Source organism: Centroberyx gerrardi, chromosome 3 (genome assembly GCF_048128805.1).
Source record: "Centroberyx gerrardi isolate f3 chromosome 3, fCenGer3.hap1.cur.20231027, whole genome shotgun sequence".
Lineage (NCBI taxonomy): Eukaryota > Metazoa > Chordata > Actinopteri > Beryciformes > Berycidae > Centroberyx > Centroberyx gerrardi.
In genome coordinates, this window is record NC_135999.1 from 29471409 (window position 1) to 29495251 (window position 23843).

General features: G+C 43.4%; 1 protein-coding gene across 1 annotated transcript; it reads right to left on the reverse strand.

The window, feature by feature from the left end:
• Window positions 1-371: 371 nt before the first annotated feature.
• nup133 (nucleoporin 133) lies at window positions 372-23670 on the reverse strand. Its single transcript, XM_071909000.2, has 25 exons — window positions 23471-23670; window positions 22153-22268; window positions 21800-21903; window positions 20836-21069; window positions 20031-20201; window positions 19305-19460; window positions 17791-17861; window positions 16855-17002; window positions 15364-15517; window positions 14563-14717; window positions 14148-14239; window positions 13218-13381; window positions 12688-12782; window positions 12366-12590; window positions 11469-11591; window positions 10983-11082; window positions 9484-9747; window positions 7908-8041; window positions 6521-6679; window positions 4368-4491; window positions 3048-3166; window positions 2093-2173; window positions 1889-1953; window positions 1148-1236; window positions 372-679 (listed from the first exon to the last, which is right to left on the reverse strand). The coding sequence occupies exons 1-25, from the start codon at window positions 23587-23589 to the stop codon at window positions 543-545; spliced, it is 3399 nt and encodes a 1132-aa protein (XP_071765101.1). The 5' UTR covers window positions 23590-23670; the 3' UTR covers window positions 372-542.
• Window positions 23671-23843: the final 173 nt, after the last annotated feature.

Genomic DNA, 23843 nt, shown 5'->3' on the forward strand with positions numbered 1-23843 from the left:
TTTTCTCTTTTTCTGTAGATTAATGTAGTGGATGAATTTGTAGAATTCTTACCAACATATCTTAATAAACGTTTTTGACATTTTAATCTCACCATTTACTTCCGTAATCATTATTGTTATTTTACAACAGTGCTTTGACAAGGCACGTCCAATGTCAAGTCAATAAATCCCATTGAACTGAACAGAATTGAATTGTTTTCCCATTGACATCCACATTTCCTTGTGTCTCCTTCAGAAAGACACTGAACCCCATTTATATCAGGAAACTAAATCCTAATTACACTGTGTGTAATATATATTTCTGAATATGTGTAAATTTGTAAAAAAAAAAAAAAAAAAAAAATCTAAAAATGACCAGTCATGAGCCTAAATATAGAAATATGGCATTTATTTATAAAAGGGAACACTTTTATTCAAACAAATTAAAAATTAATCAACAGAATGCAAAAGAAAGCTGAAGTGCAGTAGGGTGTGTGTGTGTGTGTGTGTGTGTGTGTGTGTGTGTGTGTGTGTGTGTGTGTGTGTGTGTGGTGTGTGTGAGGTCACATCTGAGCTTGCAGGTAATGCTCATAATTTGCTCGAAGCACAAACTCAAAATAGGGCTTCGCCTTCAGGCTGCCCAGCTCCTCCAGCTCCAGCAGCTCCTTGACCTCCGGCAGGTACGACTGCAGGGGAACGCCTGAGAGAGACAGAATCAAATCAAATTCAGTTTTATTTTTTATACGAGTTGAGAAGTGTGCTTTATAACAAAATGACTTCCGTTTCTGCTGATTCTCTTGGTAAAGAGAAGATGCATTAGGTGTAAGATTAAAGGCTTTTAAGTTTTCAGTGAGAGAGTCGCCTTGGATTTTTTGTTACAATGACCAAACAAATAGTAATAATCCTAAAGCATATAATGAAATTACAAGACCATACACCAGGGCTTCTAGAATTCAGAATTCAGTAGAAAATAATGGTTCAGGTAGAAACAATTCCTTATTTTGAGGCTTGCTAAACTGGTGCTGGATCCTGAAAACAACTCAATACTTATTTCCAAAATCACAGCGATACGATTCAGTCATTCAGCCTTGTGCCGTTACACTTCTTGATGAAATAAGTGAAACCGAATGACTGAACCGTCCTGACTGCAGCGAGTCTGCGTTCACACCTTCCTGGATGAGCTTGAGGAGGATCTTGACGAAGATGCTGTCCTTGGCGGCTTCCAGAGGGTCGTCGTTCCCGTCAGCAGAGGACCAGCTGGGACGCAGACAGAGGAAAACACAAAAATATGAAATGGCAATCAGTGACAAACAACAAACTGGTATGAGTGTTACAAAACACACAGGGACTGTGACGCTTCCAAAGACCACTGTTTTTTTATCCCATTTTCTCCAATTTACTTTTCTTTATTCCTTTTTGTGTTACATTAATAAAGCTTTGTTGTCTTTTATCTTTCTGCTGTTTATTCACTCATCACTTCCTGTGGGTGGAGGAAATTTCCCATCAGTGACCATATGGACAGCTGAATTTAATTTGGGTAAACAGGGAGGATCTACAGCGATGGGACACTCTGCTCTGTTGCAGCCCTGATGTCCAATTTAAGCTGATAAGACGGGCGTATTCGTGAATCCCTTGATTTCTTGTCAAATATGTCAGGATTTAGATGGATATTTCATCTTGATTATGCCAATGCAACTCCATTCAATTTTAACCTGCAATAATTTAAGTGCCACATGTCAAAAACACCCAAAATGCATGTCCATGTGACCATCCTGACAGCTTAAGTGAATGTAAATATGCATTAAATAATTGTTTTCTTAAAAACAGCTATATTCAATGATGTTAAAATGCCACACATAGCACCTTTAAAGTGGTAAATAAGATCTTATAAATGGATGTTGGTCCTTACTCGTCTTTCCTGAGCGCTTTGCCGAAGATCTCGCATTTGAGCAGGTCGATGTCCACAGCGTCCTCCTGCAGCGCGAAACAGACAAAACCCACGTCAGTCAGCTTTAACCCCCAATCAGACCCGATCAGTCAAACCAAGAGCCGATCAGTCAAACCAAGAGCCGATCAGTCCGCGATGGAAACACGTCGCGCAGGAGGAAGTTACCTCGTCGATGTACTCCAGCAGATCCAGGGCCTTTTTGAAGTCGTACTCGTTGGCTCGCCTGTTGTCGTCACAGATGTACAGCTGGCAGAGGAGAGCATGAGAAAGTGAACCGTGAGACATACAGGACATCAGTAACAATTAGGTATGTGTGTGTTTGTGTAGATCAATGTTTAGCATCAGGCAGAGAGAGAGAGAGAGACAGAGAGAGAGAGAGAGAGACAGAGAGAGTATGAGAGAGAGAGTATGAGAGAGAGAGAGACAGAGAGTATGAGAGAGTATGAGAGAGAGAGACAGAGAGAGAGAGAGAGAGAGACAGAGACAGAGAGAGAGTATGAGAGAGAGAGAGAGAGAGAGAGTATGAGAGAGTATGAGAGAGAGACAGAGAGAGAGAGACAGAGACAGAGAGAGAGTATGAGAGAGAGAGAGAGAGAGAGAGAGAGAGAGAGAGAGAGAGAGAGAGAGAGACACAGAGAGAGTATGAGAGAGAGAGAGACAGAGAGAGAGAGAGAGAGAGAGAAAAAATATTAAAATATCCAACAAATTTGACTACTACCAGGCAATCCCTTATATATTAGGTGAGAAAAATGAATGATCAATATTAGCGGCAAAATATGTTGCAGCCTGCCATAAAAGGGCAATGAGTGACTCTTAACAAATCACTTCATCCATACATGTTTGTTTGTTTGTTTGTTTTTCTGTTCGTTTCCCACATCTGTCTCCTTTAATATTGTATGTTTATTTGTTTGTTTCCCATGTTGGTAGTTCTTTATTATTGTTAGGCTTATTATTACTATTGCATTTGTTTTGTTTTCTTGTTTGTTTTTGAATCATTCCACAATTTGATGCTTTGGCAATATGAGAATACTTGTGTTATACTAGAATACTTTGAATTTGAGAGAAAGAACAAGAGAGAGTGACAGTGTGTGTGTGTGTGTGTGCGTGTGTGTGTTCCCACCTTGATGAGGTTGTGTGCGCTGAGCAGTGGCATGGTGTCTGGGTTCTGCTGCTTCTCCTCCAGCAGCTGTCTGGGCAGCGTCTCCTGGTGCAGCAGGAAGCGCTCCTGCTCTATGATGTCTGATCACACAGAGAGACAGACAGGCAGTGAGAGAGAGACAGACAGACAGACAGACAGGCAGACAGGCAGTGAGAGAGAGACAGACAGACAGACAGGCAGACAGGCAGTGAGAGAGAGACAGACAGACATACAGACAGGCAGACAGGCAGTGAGAGAGAGACAGACAGACATACAGACAGGCAGACAGGCAGTGAGAGAGAGACAGACAGACATACAGACAGGCAGACAGGCAGTGAGAGAGAGACAGACAGACAGACAGGCAGACAGGCAGTGAGACAGACAGACCTCAAAACTCAGAGGCTGCGTTCACACTGCAGCTCACACGGCACAATCCTGCCCCCCAGACTTTGTCAGCATCGCCATGACAAAAAGCAATTCTGACATCATCCACCTGAGGTAATTGTCATTTTGGCTCCACAGCAGCTTTGCGGAGCCAGAGTTAACATGCAGGACAAGAAGACTCAACAATGGAAAGAAAACAAAATAGCCGACTTCATTGGTATTTGGGGAGACGCCTGAATTCTGTAAGTGAAATATGTTGAAAGTGGGACCGGCACAGGGACAAAGACAGATGTGACGTCTTTAATTATCTTTACTCTGCCATGAGTGTGTTTTCAACATCTCTGTCAGTTCATATTGGTATCAGATGGGTTACATCCTACAATAGATATGAACCCTAATCTAAAATCAGGTAAGAGCAGGAGCATGGAGGCCTGCAGTGAACATAGCAAAAGACATAAGTTTCAATAACAAGCTATATATTTACTGTCAGTCAGGGCCTTGTTGTGAAAGCAGAAGATTAGTTACTGCACTTTCTTACATCAAGCCCCTTGATCAGTCATAATTACGCAAAAAATAAAACATTTTAACCAATCCGTCTGTAAAAAACTATTTAGTTATTCATTAGAATGAAACATGCACTTTATCCACTGATAGAAGTGCTCTGATATGCAAATTCATGCATTTTCATGAAATATGAACTCATTTGAACATTTTAAAAACAACATAAATAAATAATACAAAAAGTGTTTGTACACACTGAACACAGAAAGAGAATGATGGGAGAATGTTTTTCTACTACCAATTCTTCCTGAGGGAAATATAGATTTATTCTTTTCTATTCTATTCCATTCTATTGTGAAACTGCTGTATGTCATGAAGCAATCAGCATCCAGCGATGAATGCGAATGTGAGTTTTACCGTTCAGGTCGTCGTCGGCCATGTCGGAGGCGAGCGCCGTCAGCTTGCTGAGGGCCAGCAGAGTCTTCTTCTTCACAAAGTAGCGTGTCTCCATGTTGGCCTGGCTGTACAGCGTCCTGTGGGCCTGCAGGGGCACGGGACACGGGACACGGGACACGGGACACGGGTCAACACAGAGACCGGCAGGGGCTCACTTCTGGTCCTACAATCTACATGGACACACTGCTCTATCTGGGAAAGCAGCTATTCGCACTGGGAACACAATGCTTGGATTCATATAGACAGGGTTCAAACTTATTTTCCATTTCAAAATTCCAGACATTTTCCAGACACTAAAGTCCTCGTTTTGAAGACTTTGTTGAATGTTCAGCATGATTAAGCTTCCTGCAGGCTTCAGAAACCTTTCTAATGCCACCTGGAATCAAATTTAAGAGCGATTTAAAAACCAAAAGAAAGAAACAGCAATCTCTCAAAAACAGCCCATTTCAGACTGAAAATAAATAATGAAGGTTAACTATAAAACTATAAATGACCAGTATAAGAACACTCCAGGAAATTGAATGTGTGGGGACATTGTGTTCCTAAAGCAGATGCCATAAAAACAAACATGCTTGGTATATTGTATTAACCTGTTTTAAAAGTGGATCTGTGAACTGTAATTGTAAGTAATAATATAATATAAGTAATATAATGCAGCAGCACTGTACAATTCACATCTTTTGGTGAAGCTACACTTCATGGCATCTGCCTGATTTTGCAACTCTACTCAAAGCATCAAAGTGAAACTAAATTAAAAAAATAAGAACTACATTTAGGACATTTTATTTCTTTTCATTTTAGTTCTTGTTAAAGCTTTAAATTCAGATGATTTAAGACTTTCTCAGAGTTTTTAAGGAACCGAAAGCCATCGGGTTTTTAATGTTAAAGCTTTTTCATTTGTAGGTTGACTGTGTTCAGAAGTGAAACGGAAGCTTTGTCTGTGTGTGAGAGGCTGACTGTGTGTGTGTGTGTGTGTGTGTGTGTGTGTGTCTGAGAGAGAGACAGACAGAGTGTGAACAATTCTGTGTGTGTGTGTGTGTGTGTGAGACAGAGTGGTGTGTATGAGGCAGCGTGTGAGGTTCCCCTGCAATACAGAAGCTATAGACGTTAATGTTTTTTTTTTTAAAGTGTTCTAGAAGCTGTGTGTGAGCGAGAAAATGTGTGTGTGTGTGTGTGTGTGTGTGTGTGTGTGGACGCATGTGACCTCTGGCAGTCTCTGACATGAATGTGGTTTTTAACTGTGCAAGCAGGAAGGAAGCTGTGCGGTCTGTGTGTCTGTGTGTCTCTGTGTGTGTGTGTGTGTGTGTGTGTGTTAGGGCGAGAGACAAAGAAAAAGAGAAAGTATGTGTGTCAGAGTGAGTGAGTGAGAGAGAGAGAGAAAGAAAGAGTGAGAGAGAGAAAAATGTATGTTGCTGTATGTAAATTAGGTTTTTAGCAGTTTAAGCATGAAAGGAAGCTGTGAGTGTGTGTGTGTGAGAGAGAGAGAGAGAGAGAGAGAGAGAGAGAGAGAGAGAGAGAGAGAGAGAGAGAGAGAGAGAGAGAGAGAGAGAGAGAGAGAGAGAGAGAGAGAGAGAGAGAGAGAGAGAGAGAGAGAGAGAGAGAGAGAGAGATAGTTTCCCCTATGCTGTGGTGGTCATAGTGGATGTAGTTTTTGAGTAGGAAGGAAGGAAGAAAGGAAGAAAGGAAGGAAGGAAGAAAGGAAGCTCTCTGTGTGTGTGTGTGTGTGTGTGTGTGTGTGAGAGAGAGAGAGAGAGAGAGAGAGCGAGAGAGAGTGTGTTTCCCCTACGCTGTGGTGGTCATAGCAGATGTAGTTTTTGAGTAGGAAGGAAGGAAGAACAGAAGGAAGGAAGCTGTGTGTGTGTGTGTGTGTGTTTGTATCCCCCTATACTCTGGTAGTTGCAGAGGAAGTGGGTTTTAAGTGTTCAACCATGAAGGAACCTATGTGTGTGTGTGTGTGTGTGTGTGTGTGTGTGTGTGTGAGTGAGTGATTCTCCTACGCTCTCGTAGTCTAAGTGGATATGTGTTTTTTCAGAAGGAAAGAAGGAAGTAAGAAAGCTGTGTGTGTGTGTGCGTGTGTGTGTGTGTCGTAGTGTGTGTGTGTGTGTGTGCCCTACGCTCTGGTAGTCGTGCACGTGGATGTGGTGCAGCCAGCTGAGGTGCTGGTGCGCGTGCAGGAAGCTGGCCAGCTGCTGGTGCTGTGCGGCCGGCTGGGACAGCAGCTTGCCCCGCTTCCCCTTCTCCAGGTACCAGCGGAACAGGAAGTCCGCAAAGTTCTGCGGCAGGAAGTGACACGCGAGACGAGGAAGTTCAGAGGAATGCACAGTGTGGTAAAACCTTTTAAATTACAGGCCATTAAATACGCAGGAATGACTGGAAATAAGTTATATCTAAATAAAATAGATGTAATAAACTAGTTACAGCATTAGAATGATGATAAGCTGCTTTTACCAGTACTTGGAATAAGTAATTAGATAAGTGGCACTAACACACACTTTTGAAAACTTAGAGGTGCTGGAGGTGAAGAATAAACTAGTTCAAAAAGTTAGAAACACACTGTCTGCACTGATTTATCTTCCATTCATTACATAAAGTGACTCCACCTGTGCAGAAACAATCAGTTTTTTCATTAGGTTTTCATTTGATTATAATGTAGAATACCACCTTTTTATCATATTTTTATTCATCTTTTTTTTTATCTTACTTTTATTTTATTTTATTTTGCCCTTACTGTTTATTTTGGTCTTCATCTTATGGTTATCCTACTATTTACTTGAATCTTTTTCACCTCCAATCTGAATTTAATTCCTGTTTACCACTTTCTAAACGCATTCTGCTTTTATTTTGTCTGTCAAAGCACTTTGTAAACTCTGTTTTTAAAGGTGCTACATAAATAAAGTTATTATTATTATTATTATTATTTAGTTATTACGTTTCTAAATATCAAAAAATATTATAAAGAGCAGTCTACTGACACACAAATGCAGAAGACAAACATCTATTTCAAAATTCATATAAAAAATCTAGGGTGCCTAAGACTTATTAAGATATTTTAAGATATTTTAGAAAAGACATACTGGTACTGACTTTGTTCAATATTCACACAGCTATACAACCATGCTCCATAGTAACTCTACACAAATAACAGAAAACAACAGAAACCCAGTAAAAAGCACCTTTTTTACTTGTATATTACTTAGTAGTTACCAGTCATTCTAATGCTGTAACGTGTTATTACATCTATTTTACTTGGACATTACTTTTCTAGTCATTACTATTTAATTAATGGCCTGTACCCAGCGAGTTGCACTGGCATGTGAATGAATGTAACTCTAAGAATATAAATCTGGATATCCTTGAAAAACAGCAGGCATGCTCAGAGCAAACTCTTCCTTGGATGAATAAAGGTTTAAAAATATATGCATTTTAATAAACTGTTTGGCCCAGTCCTGACTCCTCCACATATAGTGAGCTGTATCACAGTGTTTCTGGGTTTTTGTGCACCTGGTCGGCGAACTTGGTCATGTAGTGCTGCAGGCGGCTCTGGTTGTCGGTCTGCTCACACATCTGGACCAGGATGTCGAAGTCGCAGTACTTCTCAGCCAGCGCTGCCACCCACTGGTACTGACCCAGCTCCACTGCAGCACAGCAACACAAACACAATACACTCAAGCCAAGTGATCTTAAAGAGAAAAAGAGAAAACTCCTCCCTCAGATTCTCTTACACTGTTATATCTCATCAATCTGTGATGTTCAATGCATTCCAGGAGTTATTTTGTGATGAAGCGTTGTCATTTACTTTTTTGGTGAACCCACTTTGCCTCGTCTACTTCTACTGCAGTTAGTGATTTCCTACATTTCCCAGAATGCCTTTCAACAACCCCCAAGAAAATGGACCTGAACTTGTTGCTTTCAGTACGTGTCGTTGGAGAGAGCAATAATGATTGCATAGTAAGAGCAAGACAGAGATTTTTTCCAGTCAAGAAAAAGCGTGAGTTGCGGCCGTTTATCAAAACACAACTTGTGTCGTGTGTGTTGTGGCTGCATTGCATTGTGGTCTATTGAGGCATCTGTGGGTGGAGAAATTGGTCTCTCTGGCTCTTCGACAATGGATTTCTCTCTATAGGATTGTTGGTACATTGGTGCAAAATGGTGACGCGATGTAACATCAAATTGTTTGGCCAGCTACCCACAGGAATAAGAAAAATACACCAACCAACAAAATGCCAGAAATGCAAGGTAGATTTTTAACAGTGTTTAAGTGTTTTAGGGAGGATTTTTCCTTTAATATCACTAGAACCAGTATTAAAAAAAAACACCACAGAATAGCACACTATGTATCCCCATTTCCCCCACAGGATCGCATCTCTTCTCTACTAACTTAAACTGCTCTCTCTCTCTCTCTCTTTCCTAAAGCTTGTTGTCAAAGTCAGCCCAAGAAAAGGTGAATCGATGAAGCGAGCGGGTAAACGTTTTCAACTAGTGAACTTGCTACCTGCCTCTTCAGTTGTCATTGTGGGACATGTGACCTTCAGCCGGAGAAAAATCTGGCAAAGTGAGACTGGTAACGGGCGATATTTTCTCCGTAGGAACGTTTATTTTAGCCATTAGCCTTTATGTACGGTTTGTCCTTAAGGGCTTCCATCGCCCAGTAGCTTTGCTGTGTGTTTACAAATGTGTTGCGGTTGCTGTCACCCTCTAGTGGTCAGAAAAAATCACTTAGTGTAGCTTTAACTCTCATTTAATGTTTTTTCCCAGCACTTCTCTCCAGCATGATCTGTCAGGGTGCTCTGACCTCTGACCTAGTGCTGAAACGATTAGTTGATTAATCGATGAGTTCAACAGAAAATTAATCGATTGTAATTTTGATAATCAGTTAATCGTTTTAGTCATTTATCAAGTAAAAATACCAAACATTTGCTGGTTGCAGCTTCACAAATACTAAGATCTGCTGCTTTTCTCTGTTTCATCTCATTATAAAATGAATATTTTGAGTCTTTTTGGCTGGTGGTCAGTATAAGTAAGAAATCTGTGGATCAGGTCACGTGACCCTCGGTCATGTGAGCATCATGTGACTCACGCAGCGGGGCGAGCAGCTCAGAGCGCCGCTGGCTGTACTCCATCTCCAGGCTGTTGTAGCGCTCCTGCTGGGCCCCCGGGGGCCTCCGCTGCTGCAGCGAGGTCAGCTGGGCCACGTAGCCGCCCAGGTAGATGTCCAGCAGCGCCACCAGCTGCTCGCACAGGGCGCCGCGCAGCTCCGAGTCGGCGTGCGGGTACACCGAGCGCAGGATGAGCTCGTGCTGCCGGGAGATGACGGTGCGAACGCCGCCCACACCGCCAGAGGCTGAGGAGAGAGGAGGAGAGAGGAGGAGAGGGAGGAGAGAGGAGGAGAGAGGAGGAGAGAAGAGAGAGGAGGAGAGGAGGAGAGAGGAGGAGAGGGAGGAGGAGAGAGGACAAGGAGAGAGGAGGAGAGAGGAGGAGAGAGGAGAGAGGAGAAGAGAGGAGGACAGAGGACAAGGAGAGAGGAGAGGAGGAGGAGAGAGGACAAGGAGAGAGGAGGAGAGACAAGGAGAGGAGAGAGGAGAGAGGAGGAGAGGAGGAGGAGAAAGGAGGAGAGAGGAGCAGGAGGAGGAGAAGGGGGGAATGTCAATGGTCAATTTGGTCTGTTGTCTACGAACCATTAGAATAATTAATAATGTAAACATTATTATGCGAACACACTAACATATTGTTCTTAAAGATGCATGCTTTGAAGTTTATGGATCTGGTGGAATTTTATTTAATACTGTGCAAATAATGTACAAAGCAAGAAATAATTTACTTCCTGGTAACATATAAAAAAAAATGTTCTCAAACACAGAAGAGGTTTATAAATTAAGAGGTGAATTTAATTTTAAAAAAACATTGCGATTACCAAGATGAAAAGTATCTGCATTTCAACTCATGGAGTGAATCTGTGGAATGGTTTAGATGTAGAAATCAAACAAAGTATTGATAAACGGCTACATGAACAAGTAAGATAAATATCTCAAATTATTTCTTTCATGTCAGAGGAAACCATGAGTTTTACACTCCTGGTAGCCTTTGTTTGACTTATACAAATACAATACAACAATACAAACTGCATGAATGATTTCCCCTCGCATACTGAACCAAAAACCTGTACTGAACAGTTAAGTCTGTTTGTATATGAAACTGAAATGGACGTGACCAAATGATGATAAAATTTTAAATGCATCTACAAGGATACTTCTTGGAAAATAAAAGAACCCCACTCCCAAAATGACTTGAATAATTCAGGTTTTGTGCAAATCCTCCATTGACACCATTTCTGATATGTGACACCAACACATTATAGACTGTGGCTTGAGCGCCACCTCTGGCCAATCTGTGCATGGTTTCCCTTCCTCTGCACCCACTTTGCCAGCGTATTGTCAGGGTGCTGTGACCTCTGACCTCTGACCTCCTTACCACTGGTTGCTTGTAAGGTTGCTGATCTAGGAACTGAATCTTAAGTCAGTCTGGATGAGAGAATCGGCTAAATGTCTAAAATGTGAATGTAATATAAATGTGTGTTACCCGTCCATGGGATGTACTCCGGCTCTGCAGCAGCGTTTTCAGATGCTCTGTACATGGAGGCCTTGGTCTCTCTGTACTGACCAGCAGCCTGAAGCATGTCCTACACACACACACACACACACACACACACACACACACACACACACACACACACACACACACACACACACACACACACACACACACACACACACACACACACACACACACCACGTTTAAAAAAAGAAAAAAAGAAAATCCCTCAAAAACATGTCGCCTCTAAAACTTTACCGCCACATCCATGTCTTTTTATTTAGAGTATCTAAACCGAGACAAGTCATTTCAAGCTAGGTTTGACATTGTAAAATTTGTATTTCAAGTCTAATTACATACGGCATGTATTGCAAAATGGACTTAGACAGTGATAAATGGACTGTAACTCTAAATGACACCAGTATTCTCCTGTAGGATGCAGCCAAGGCAGACAGACGGGAGCGGTGTGTTTACCTTGATGATGGTGTTGACGGTGAGAACGACCTCGGCCCACTGCACCGAGTCGACCGGGCTCTCCTTCAGACTCCGCTCCTCCTCCTCCAGCAGACACTCAAACACCGACGAGATCTGGGAGACCTGGAGGGAGAGAGGGAGAGAGGGATGGGGAAATGAAGGAGAGGGAGAGAGAGGAGGACAGAGAAACAAATGGAGAGAGAGTGAGAGAAAGAGAGAGAGGGGGAGAGAAGTAGGAAATGAGAGCAAGTGAGAAGGAGGGAAAGCAATATGGAGATTGAGAGAGGGAGCGATGGAGGGTGAAAAAAGGAGGATATAGAGAGAGGGAGAAGAAAAGAGAGGAATAGGAGGAGAGAGGGAGAGACAAGGAGTGAGGATGGAATGACAAAGAGGGAGGAGGAGATGAAGGATGGGGAGGGAAGGAGAGAGATGAGGAGTGAGGGAAGGAGAGAGGGGGAGGAAGTGAGGGAGAGAAGGAGGGATGAAGGTGGAGGGAAGGAGGAAGAGGTGAGGAGGGAGAAAAGGAGGGCAATTGAAGTGGGAGGGAGAGATGAAGAGGGAGGGAAGAAGGGATGAAGGGGGGCAGAAGGAGGGGAAGCAGGACGGATGGAAGAAGAGAGAGAGATTTGATATTGTACTACATTTTCTCTACTATTTTCATTCTACTATATATACACTATACTTAATACTTACATTAATCTATTCTTTATTTTACATACTGTATATTGTTATTACCATTATACCAGTTTCATACAATACCAACTTAGTATAAGTTCACAAAAAAAATCAGCAAGGAATTTTTCACCATCTATAGATTGTGATTTTACTCGTCCAGTTGTCCGACCTCACAGCATCATACATAATCAGTTTGTGAGCGTTTGAGCGGCGGCCCCTCACCTCTCTGAAGAAGACGTCGGCGGGCGTGAGGCTGGGCGGCACGGCGGCGTTGTTCCTCTGCAGCGCGGCGGCGATGGCGCGGGTCACCAGGTCGGCGTGCTTGGCGTGGTGGCTCTTCAGCACCATGGCCGCCTGCAGCTTCTCGGCGTGTTCGCACAGCAGCAGGCGCGTCGCCATGGGGGAGGAGCGCACCGCCGCCTGGCCCAGACGCTCCAGCAGGCCCACCTGGAGGGGAGGGGAGGGGGGACATGATGCAGGGAGCCAACACAACTGAAAGTGTGTGTGTGTGTGTGTGTGTGTGTGTGTGTGTGTGTGCACGTACCTGGAGCAGGAAGTCCATGAAGCAGCCGTGGGCCTTCATCTTGTCCTCCAGCTGGTGGAGGATGATGAGGGAGGTGAGGGGGAAGCCGGCGCTCTCTGGACAGACAGGCCAATAAAGTTAGGAAACAGGAAACTATAAATGGACATTATCAGTAAAAGGACAACAGGAAATAAATTTTTTAAGGAACATGAAGTCCAATTGTGTTTAGTAAAGTAGATCTGATGGAAAAACGAAAAAACAATATTATGTATATTGTCTCTTCCCGTTTTGAGCCGTAAAGCGATCCAGCAGATTTCCCTCCAGATCCACCAGGTGGAGAAACAATGGAGGATGCAGAGTAGAGGCTGATAGAGGCTGACAGTCTGGTTTGTTTATAGTAAATACACTAATGTCTCAAAATGAATGTGGGAATGATTTACTGATGTTAAAACGCTACACGTAGCCCCTTTAAGACCTTAAATTCAGATAACTTCCAAGACTTTTTCATGTTTTTAAGGACCCACAGACACCCCTCCCCCCCCCCCCCTCACCGTCAGGCACGGACTCGGCCCAGCGGGGGTCGGAGGCGGGGTAGTCGTCCACCAGGTCCAGGTTGATGCGGGTCACCATGCCGTCCAGCTCGGCCCCCTCCTCCCCCTCCCCCTCGGCGGGGAACAGCTCGTCCGTGACGGTCTGAGCTCCAACCAGGTCGTTCCTGACAAAGGAAACAACATTTCTTTCCTCAGGGAAGTTTTGAACTGCCACAGAATAAACTGATTACTTTCCTACTGCAGAGGCATCTAAACACTGAAAGACCAAAAACAATGCCAAAGAGAAAGGCATCTCCACTATAATTCATAATAGGGTTAAATAATAGGGTTCAATGCACATTTGCACATTGTTACATTCTATATTTATTGCTTTATTGTTTTATACTCTTTTACTGTTTTTTATAGCTTATTCGCTATGTTGTTTTTTTTAATATACGGCTTAACTCTTCTTGCCTTTTTCTGTATTGACGTCTACTGCTTTTATTGCTGAAATTAGCCAATCTCCTTACAGGGATCAATGAAGTGTCATTTTATCTCTTATCTTACACCGATATACCAGTTTGCCAACGTTGGCCTTTTGTTAAAAACCGGATATCAGCTGCTCAGTGTTGTCCGCCTCTGATCCGATGGCTATGATGCAGTTTAATTACATATTTATTGTATAATTGATCAATATCACACTAGGAAGCCCTTAACATGAATTTATTCTAATGCAACGTGCTGATCTGATTCCACACAAGTAGCACAAATATGTTTCATCATCATCCTGGGTGCAGATGGGATGCACCGATAACACTGTTCCTCTGCACACTATTCTTCAGACTACTCAACTTTAAGTATTGGCCGATACTAAGCACCTATTCCATCCATTTTCTTATTGAACAATACAAGATATTTTTTACTGTCTCTGGGAGCCGTTCAGCCACGTACCGACAGAACTGCAGGAAGGCTGCCTTCAGGAGTTTGGTTTTGTCCTCCTGAGCTACAGGCTCTGCTCTGGTCGGAGTCTCCATGGCTGAAACCTTAAACACAGAATACAAATTATGAGTATATTCCAGATGGGGTGGGATGGGCGGTTGGGAGTGTCTTGGAATTCAAATGGGCCGGAAAGTGAGTTTTGAAAGCCAGGAATCTCAGCAGGTGGTCAAGTAATCGTTGGGTCATTGTTACCCGATCAACAACCCTATCAACCCCCTGCATATACACTATATTATGGTTATTTTGTGCTATGGGGCCGGAAAAAACAAAACATACTCATTGCTCTTTTAATCATTTTTCAAAACCCTTTTCACATGCAGTTCAGTGGATCAGTCAGGTGATCAGCAGGCTCCTGGCTGAGGTTTACCTCCGGAGCGGCGGCCAGCGAGGAGCAGAGCGAGTCCTCCATGGTCTCTGGCAGGATGGAGGCGCTCTCCCTGCCCACCACCGCCACCAGGCCGCTGTTCTGAGAGAAGAAGACCGGCAGGTTGGCACAGCAGCCCCCCCCACGCACTCCGTCGCCTGGGAGACAGAGAGAGAGACGTCAAGAGAGACACGCACAGACATTTACTGTTCGTTCACCGAATGTGAAAAGGGCTTGGTGTGTAATATTATAGGTTGTCACATCGTAGGTCCTTAGTTCCACAGTTTTGCCAAGTTTAAGTCAACAACTAAACCCAAAAAGAAAGAAACAATAATAATAAATTTGATGATAATAATGATGATTTGATGTTGGTGCCAAAATAAGGGGGTTACATTAAGTTTCTCTAATTTTCTGTGATAAAAAATAAATAAATGAAAATCAATGTCTGCACATATTATGTTCTTCCTTCCTGACGACAAGAATGGCTAGTGATAGACACTTATCTCTGACAATAAATGCACTCAAATTTGATCTTATTTATTTGTATCTATTTGTGGTATTACTCTCAATATGTCCTACTGTTGTAATTACTTTCTATTCTCATCCACATCCTATTCTCTTCTTCTGCTGCAACGCCCCAATTTCCCAACAGATATCATTCAAGCTGAATCTATTCGTCATCCATGCTATAATTACTCTCTGCCATCAATATAACTGCATTATTTTTAATCAGATTCTTTGAAATGCTCGTACTCTGGAACCAAGGCTTAAGCCAAAGAACTTGTGTTTGTTAAAGAGTCTCACCGGGGGAGTTGAAGGCGATCTTCTCCTCGGGCAGCCCCGCCCCCCTGCCGGTGCCGGTGGAACAGGCGAACACCAGATCCTCGTTATAGAGGAAGGCAGCGGAGCCGGGGGAGCGAGGCAACACCAGCCGCGTGTTCTGCAGGACCTCTTCGCTCTGAGGAAAACACATCATTCACCCACAGGGGATAAAAATCTTCTTCCAACTTTGACTGGGCGATCTGCCACAAACCAATCAGTCTGAAACTATTATCCTCAGGGAAAACTAAAGGGAGGCACTGCAACTGAAGAAAAGACTCATCGCAAGTCTTCATTTTGCTGGTTTCTCTTACTTCTTTTTCTTCTATTCTGACCATTTTTCTTTTCATAGGAGCCAAAAATCAAGCTGAAACACATCATGATGGATCCTATGAAAAGAACAATAGTCAGAATACAAAAAAAAGATTTAAAAGAACCGGCAAAATGAAGAATTGAGGTGACAAGAGTCGTTTTTTTCCACAGCTGCAGGGCCGTCCCTGCACTAGTTTTCCTTAAGGGTAATAATTTAACATTGTTGACTTTTGAGACACTCATAACATTTTACTGTTGTCGTGTGAAAACCTTGAAACTCCAATTTTGGTTTGTCCCATTAGAAGTGAATGGGAGTTGCACAACCTCTGTTTGTGAAGACTGTGTAAGAAAAATAGTTTTTCTTTCATTATATATCAGGGATGCAAACTCATGGAGAGTGAAAAAGGTGACAGATACCAGGGCAGACACAAAACCACTCATTCATTCACTTGAGTGCCCTATTTTGGGATCAAAAAGGTGACTATCACCTAAAGGTGACTAGTTTGCATCCCTGATATATGAAGGCACTCACTCCATTTTGTGTCTTGTGCTTTGTTTTGTTTCCTTGCGTTTCATTTTGTTTGTACACTGTATTCAATCATTTTGTTTTGTGATTGACTAAGTTAGATTTAGGTAGGTTTGTTCTTTGTAGTCTTTTGAGACACGCTTTTGTGATGAAGGGCTATATAAATAAACCTGACTTGACTCATAAAATACTAAGAACAAACCATTTATTTATTTATTTATTTTTTCACCTTTATTTATTCAGGGGGAGTTTCACTGAGAGCAATGCTCTCTTTTTCAGGAACGCCCTGATCACATTCACACACACATTCATACCTGGAAGCTGACCAGTACAACCACAGTCTGATCTGCTGCCACTGAGCAGCTCCACTGGAGCGGCTGGGGTTAAGGGCCTTGCTCAAGGGCACCTCAGTGGTGGTAATGAGGGAGGGGCAAGCGCTGCTTTTCACTTTCCCCACCCAGATTTATCCTGCCGGTCCGGGGGATTGAACCGACGACCTTCCGGTCACAAGCTCGCTTCTCTAACCTTTAGGTCACCACTGCCCACAATTTGTACACAAAGAAGAACTTTGAAACATTTGACGAGCAAATAAATCAATTTGAACTGCATGAACAATTCAACAGAGTGTGAAGACGGACCTGGAACGGAGGATTGTACTTGGTGACCTCCACGGTGAACTGGTCGGAGATGCTGGCTCCACCGTCCTGCAGGGTGACCAGGCAGAAGTAGGCCAGGCAGGGCGTGTCCGAGGGGTGCCAGGCCGCCGCCAAAACCACCAGGCCCACTCTGAAACAGCACGACACAGGGTCAGGTCAACTCTGCACGAGTGCAATCAGTGTTTGTTTTTTTTCTATTGCCATGACCACTGCAAATGTATGAAACCTTAAACTCCCTTTTTCCAGCTGTTAATGAATGTTTATGGAAATTTTATTTGATGAAACAGAGCCATCCTGTTCGTAGTCTTGACAATACGTCACATAATGCTTTTTTCCTGGATTTTCTGTTGAAATCTCAGCTTACTGTCGCCGACTAGCGGCTGGAAAACCTTTGACTGAATAGTGTTGTTTTGCAGAATTTTGCATGTCATCACACATGCTACAGTCTTTCCCTCTCGCCCTCCACTCTACTTTCCCCACTGCTCCTCATTTTTCAGCATCACACAGTAGGTGGAGAAAGGCTCAAACTTTGGGCACCATGACCCTTCAAAGCTGCACCAGGCAACTTTGCACTTTGGCGGCTCCAAATGGCAGCAACAGGTAACTGTCTGAAAAACTGTTTGAACTTCAACACCCAGAAGTCCTGTAAGGTGAGGTCACACGGCATGCTCATCATGTTTACCAACCGGCCGGTCTGTGATGCTTTACACCAAAGGAAAGGACCTACGGGGTACCAGTTAGTGGTGATGGGACGCTCCTCTCACAGGACAGGTGGATTTTTACATATAAATCTTGCCTAGTGCAGCTTCAAAGACAACTAAAATTATTCAAGGCTATTATTTTTGCCACATAAAATGAGAAAGTAATTACTCGCGTACAAATACAGACACACACACACACACACACGAACACACTCACTGGCTGAGCTTCATGTCCAGGTATATGACGTTTGCTCCTTCCTTCATCTCCTCATAGTTGCTCTCGGACCCCTGGATAGAGGGAAAAGATCAAGAGGTCTTATTATTTGGACCATGTATGACTTGCATGGCATGCTCAGTATTACTAAATGATGAGTTTTAAAAGGGGCATTTCACCCATATGACTGCCAATTTGCTGCTATCTTAGGTATAAATGATTCTCATGAATTTTTATTCAGGAGTTAGTTCAGTGGATACAGTTGTAACTTTTTAGTTTCCATAAAACTGTTTTTCTCTCCAAAGAACATTAAATCATTAAGTATTTAAATACTGCAACACTGTCAGTGCCAGGGATTAAAGGTAACCTATGTAAGATTTTCACTTTGATCTAGCCTACAATTTTCTCAATAGCTCTAAAGATATGGTGGATGAAGGAACTTCTAATCAACTCATTCTCCATAGAGAGCCTAAGTCCCTCCCCTTCCGCTGTCCCCCATGGGACCTTATTTCGGAAAAAATATGTACGGTAGTCAACGGCGAGAGACAAATAATTGTTTGATCCCGTTTGAATTGTGCCATGACTTACACATATGATGTTTTGTCAATTTAAAAGATAATTTTGCAAGTCAAGAAAGTCGCAGTTTGTTGTAAAACAGTAAAGTAACGTTTAGTTTTGTGTGAAACCGCTCAGTGAACTACATCTCTCGTCTCGCACAATATACGTCACCAACACCAACATGGAACGAAACATAGGAAACACACAGGCATCGAGTTAACGTTAGCGCCCACTGTACTAAAACTATCCTAAACCAGTTTAAATCCATTCTTACTGTCTACCTTCCAGGTTGTGTATAATACTCCTGCTATCTGAGAGGGACTTAGCTTCAGCGGCTCTGGGTAGCTTGTGGAGAGAGGAAGTTACGTCACTTGCGCGACTTTTGGGTGTGTAGTCTTTCTAATTACGTATTTTTACAGTCTTATAGTTCAACAGTTTTACGACAAACTGCGACTTTCTTGACTTGCAAAATTATCATTTAAATTGACAAAACATCATATGTGTAATTCATGGCACAATTCAAATGGGATCAAACAATTATTTGTCTCTCGCCGTTGACTACCGTACATATTTTTTCCGAAATAAGGTCCCATGGTGGTCCACCGGAAGGGGAGGGACTTAGGCTCTCTATTTGGTTTGTTGTTGCCCCATGTATTCAACTCAATGTATTTTTTCTAGGCAGCAAATAGCTCCTCCCCTATAGCTTGAACCTATCCCGCCATTATAAACGTTCAGGCTCCATCAATATGGCGGTGGAGCAGCAAGTCGTGAAGCTGAAAAAATCTCTGTATGCTTCCTAAATTGCCTAAGAAGGTTAGGAGGTAAAAGCGATGTAATTCTTTACACAGCTACAACCCTTATAGGAAATCCTACACAGTATACGTTTAAACCAACAACCTTGCGACCTATAAAACATGTGAAAGCCTGAAAGAGACAGATCCCATCCCCGCCCCACGCACCCAGATGGCGTCGGCGATGCTCTCGGTCAGCGCCCGCCTGGCGTCCCAGCTGAGGACCTGGTGCTCCGAGGCCTCGTCCACCTCCCATTTACTCAGGCTGGAGCTGGTCAGGGTGTACAGGCTGCCCGCCCCCCCCACCCACAGCACACTGTGGAGCTGGAAGGAAGAGAGGACATTGTCGCGTTGTGACGTTTTCACCGTTTGTGGCCAATAATATGTGAACAATGATCAGTTTCTCCTGCCCTGCTCCTGTATGTGAAAGTATAAAATTAAATAAATACAAATTTAAATCAACTCCATGCTATTCACAGCTAGTACAAGGTCAGTCTACGTTTTAAGTTGTAACTTATGTTTATGTTGGAACTATTTCAGTTGGTGCAAATTTTAGTGATGTATAAACTTGGAGAGTTTACAAAAACTGAGGTTTATGTGGAGAAACAGGCTGCTGTTTTTTTCAACAAAAAAAACAGATATTTGAGTCATTTTAAGGGTGAATTTCTACATTAAACATCTCAAAATACACCACACCTCTGAAACTACCTGTATGTGCTATATGTTATGAATTCTTCTGCCTAATCAAGTTTCCTGCAGCAGTTTACAGTCATCCTCTACCTGCTGAGCTACACAAGGAATTGGACCTCTAACCCTGGCTGTGTTAGAGCCTTACTCTACCTATCGAACTATACATGTTTCTTCTTCACAGTCAAATCACATAACCTCACTCACAGTGTCGTTGGGTGGCGGGGGGAGGATGCCGAAGAGGCTGGAGACGCGGCGCCCGATGCCGGACAGCACGCCCTGGCCCTGCTGCAGCGCTCTGCTCTGCAGCTTTCTGGAAGAATCCACACTCACTCTCAGCAGGTGACTCTTGAACGACGACACGACGAAGCTGCCGCCCTGAGGGACGAGAGAGAGAGCGGAGATGAGGAGAGAGCGGAGATGAGGAGAGAGCGGAGATGAGGAGAGAGAGGAGCGTTTCGTCTGATTAGTAGAGTGACTTTGTTGCATCTTTGTATTTGGTTCGTTCAGGTTCACGCGGTCCAATTACAAGAGACCCAGGACTTGTAAACAAAAGTCACATGGACTCACAAGGAGCTTGTTTAGTTGGACAGAGTTTTGGTGACCTGTCATCCTGCCAGGTGAGACATTTTGGCAGCTGGGGAGTCAAAACAAATCTGATTCCAGTTCCTGTAACTTGTCTGTCTCTTCTTCTGTGGTGTTCAAGAACACATGATGAAAAAGCTGAATATGTGCGTTCATTTTGTTCTTCTAGGCTTTCCAAGCATGAGGAACTGCTGACTATCAGATGACAACATCCATCTCCTTCTACCCATAATCCCTTGTGTTTCAGAGTGGTTTCCTGTAGTTGGTTGGATTATGTTCTCACTCCCAACAAACCACAACAAACCACACTGCAGTTCTACTGTGAGAGGACTGAGACATTTTCAGGCGTCTCGGTGCCACCAGAGTCTGAATTACAGAGTCTGAATCTGAATTATTATGTAGGAAGTTAAAAGGCGACTCCACTTACTCTGACAGCAACAACAAAGTTGCAGAGTTCCTCCATGTCCAGGTCGGTCTCGGTGTAGTTGCCCTCCTGGGTCAGGCTGGGCCAGAAGCGGGCCATTCCCTCCGACGACACCGCCAGCACAGAGATGGACTGAACGGCGGCCGTCTCCAGAGGAGCGGGGGAGGCGACCGCCACCAGGTCAGCTGTGTAGGCAAACTCACTGCCGGGCAGCTGCAGCTCCTTACAGACTGACAGCTGCAGAAAAACACAGACAGCTCCAGTTGTTGTATTTAAAGGTTTTTGAATCTGTGACAGTGTTTCCTCTGTATTCTTTCAGCAAGAACATGTCCACTACTGCTAGAGAGAATGTGGAATTAAAATAAAAGCATAAATGAGCTAAACTTCCTTCTGAAACACAAATAAGTCTTGATGGTTAGAATTCATATTTTTATCAAGGTAAAGTAGCTTAAAAAAGTTTTCCGCACTGTGACCTGAACTAGAACCATAAATGGAAACAAAACGGATATGGAGCTAAAACTAAAGAACTAAAAAGCAAAAAGCTAATAAATACTGTTCAACATGTCTGTGTCTTACAATATCAGAACTTGGGTTGAACTGTTCAGTAGATCTGCTGTGATTTCAACAGAGCGGCTGTTCTGTTTATACATCAGATCTCATCTTTATCTGGATGGAGGTTTCACATAACAACTAACTTAGACTTGCAGACAGAAATGTCATGTTATGTGTGCGATTTATGAAGAATGAAAGTATAACCGCTTCGCTTAGTTTAGATATTTTTGATAGAAATCCGGTTTCAAACCTTTGTCAATGCACTGTCTACGATGTGCAGTAATTAGAGAGTCACTGCTTGCAACAGATACTCCATATCCCATATGGCGTCGTGCAGAGACACATTTAGATGTGTGAACTGTAGAGGTGTAAACTGGCTGGCTGACTGACTGACTGACTGACTGACTGACTGTACCTTGGCCACAGCAGTCTGGCAGATCTTCCAGATGATCAGTCTCTCTCCACAAACCATCCAGGCCCAGCCGCTCTCATCCACCTTGACTGAGATCTGGTCATCGGCTGGAAGGACCAACACACACACACACACACACACACACACACGATCGATCAATGGCAATACTGGAACAGCATGCTTTTGACAAACCCTCACAATACCCAACAACATTGTGCATGTTGCCAAAAGAAGCAGGGATGCGAACAAAAACAGAAAAATCAGGGAAAAAAGTAATATGGCATGGGTCCGAAAGCCCTGAAATCCCACAAAAACCTGGAATAATCAAATCCCCGACAAGGACAGGGTTTCTTTACCATCAGCCATCGTCAGCGCCTCCATGACTTTGACGGGAAGCGACGAGCCGAAGGTTTGCACGTCGAAGTTGATCGACTCTGCGGTCGTGTGGCTCTGCACCCGGGTGGGCGTCGACCTGGAGGACAGACGAGGATCTCAACTCAGAATATCAGGATATCCAAATACTGAGCTGCTCTTCCCTCTAGAAAATTAATTTCTCAGCTGTCACAGGTCTTGAAACTCCTTGGACCCGTCTCCTCTCCTTCATCTGCATCAGTGGAACCCAACCATGTGCCATCGACTGCCATGTGAACGCAGGTTTTCATTCCAACCAAACAAACATATTATTTATATCAGCTGATTTTGATGTTAAGTTCCTCCTCTCTGGGAGAAGTTGTGATGTCGTGTTTAGTTGGAAAGAAAACCTACAAAACCTGAGACTAGGATTAGACTAATACTGTATATCGGGACAATATTGGCTTGTTATTAAATACCACATATCGGCTAGTCATTTTGTCCACCTCTGATATGATGGAGGCATGGCATATTTTATTTATTTGTTTAATTGTTCAGTTTAATGTATCCCCAACTTTCCCCTCCTAATGAATAAGTGTGGTGGAGAGTTTTAGTATCGCATGATGGTCTAAACGCTGCCTCAGAGGCTTTTCCACCCTGGTGGTTAGTAATTTTTGGCCATTAAAATGGTCAAATTATCAGGTCTGATCTACTGTACAATCCCCACTTCATGTTTGACAGGGTTCCCACACGAACTTGGACATCAAATTAAAGAACTTTTCAATGATTTTCAAAGTTTTGGTGAAATTCAAGGAATTTTTATGTTTTGAGGTAAGATGTAGCATTGGTCAAAATTAGACACCATAGAGGCCTCGTTTTTTTTTTTATTCATGATCCTGGTGAAATCATTCATTTTAAACCTGCTACTAACATAAACGTTAAATTGGCATAAATCTCCACCACAGGGTTTTCTTCAGGATGTGAGGTGTCGAGTACCATCCATCATTTTCAAAAGTTCCCAAGGCCTTATTTTTCTCAAATCCACACACTTTCAATGATTTCCAAGGCCCGTCAGAACCTGGTTTGAAATGGATTTAATAGAAAAGTGAACTCAGTCACTGTCACAGGTTTCACCCGGACTGGCCTGTCAGTGTGTTTCCTAAACACAGCAGGAATCCTAATATCCACGACACTTGATGTATATTTCACTCTGGGGGATAAACAGACAACGTGCCCGCTCGTTAAAAACAAACAGCCACCTAACGTTAACGGTACCGGTACCGGTGGGGAGAAGGGAGGGGGGGGGGAGTGTTGACGGCTCACCTCGCGGGCAGAGACGTCCTGCGCGGGGAGAAGAGCAGACCGGTCGGCGTCCCGGTGACACCCTTCCTCCTGGACTGCTGCCTGCGGCCGGAGCTGGGCGTGCTGCGCGGGGTAAACATGCCTGCGGTGCCCCGTGCTGTTCAACTGCCGAGAAATATCCACAATTCACCGTAAAAATGCACCCGTTTCTCTCCTCACTGTAAACCTCCAAACAGCGCGCGGTGCAGTCGCCTGAAATATACGTCATCGCTGAGTCAACGGAAAGTCCTGCCCATCGGCTACGAATCACTGTTTGTCACAAGTTTTTCTTTCTTTTCTTTTTTTTAATGATTATTAAACACAAGGAAATGTGTAAGAAGACATGGAAAATTTT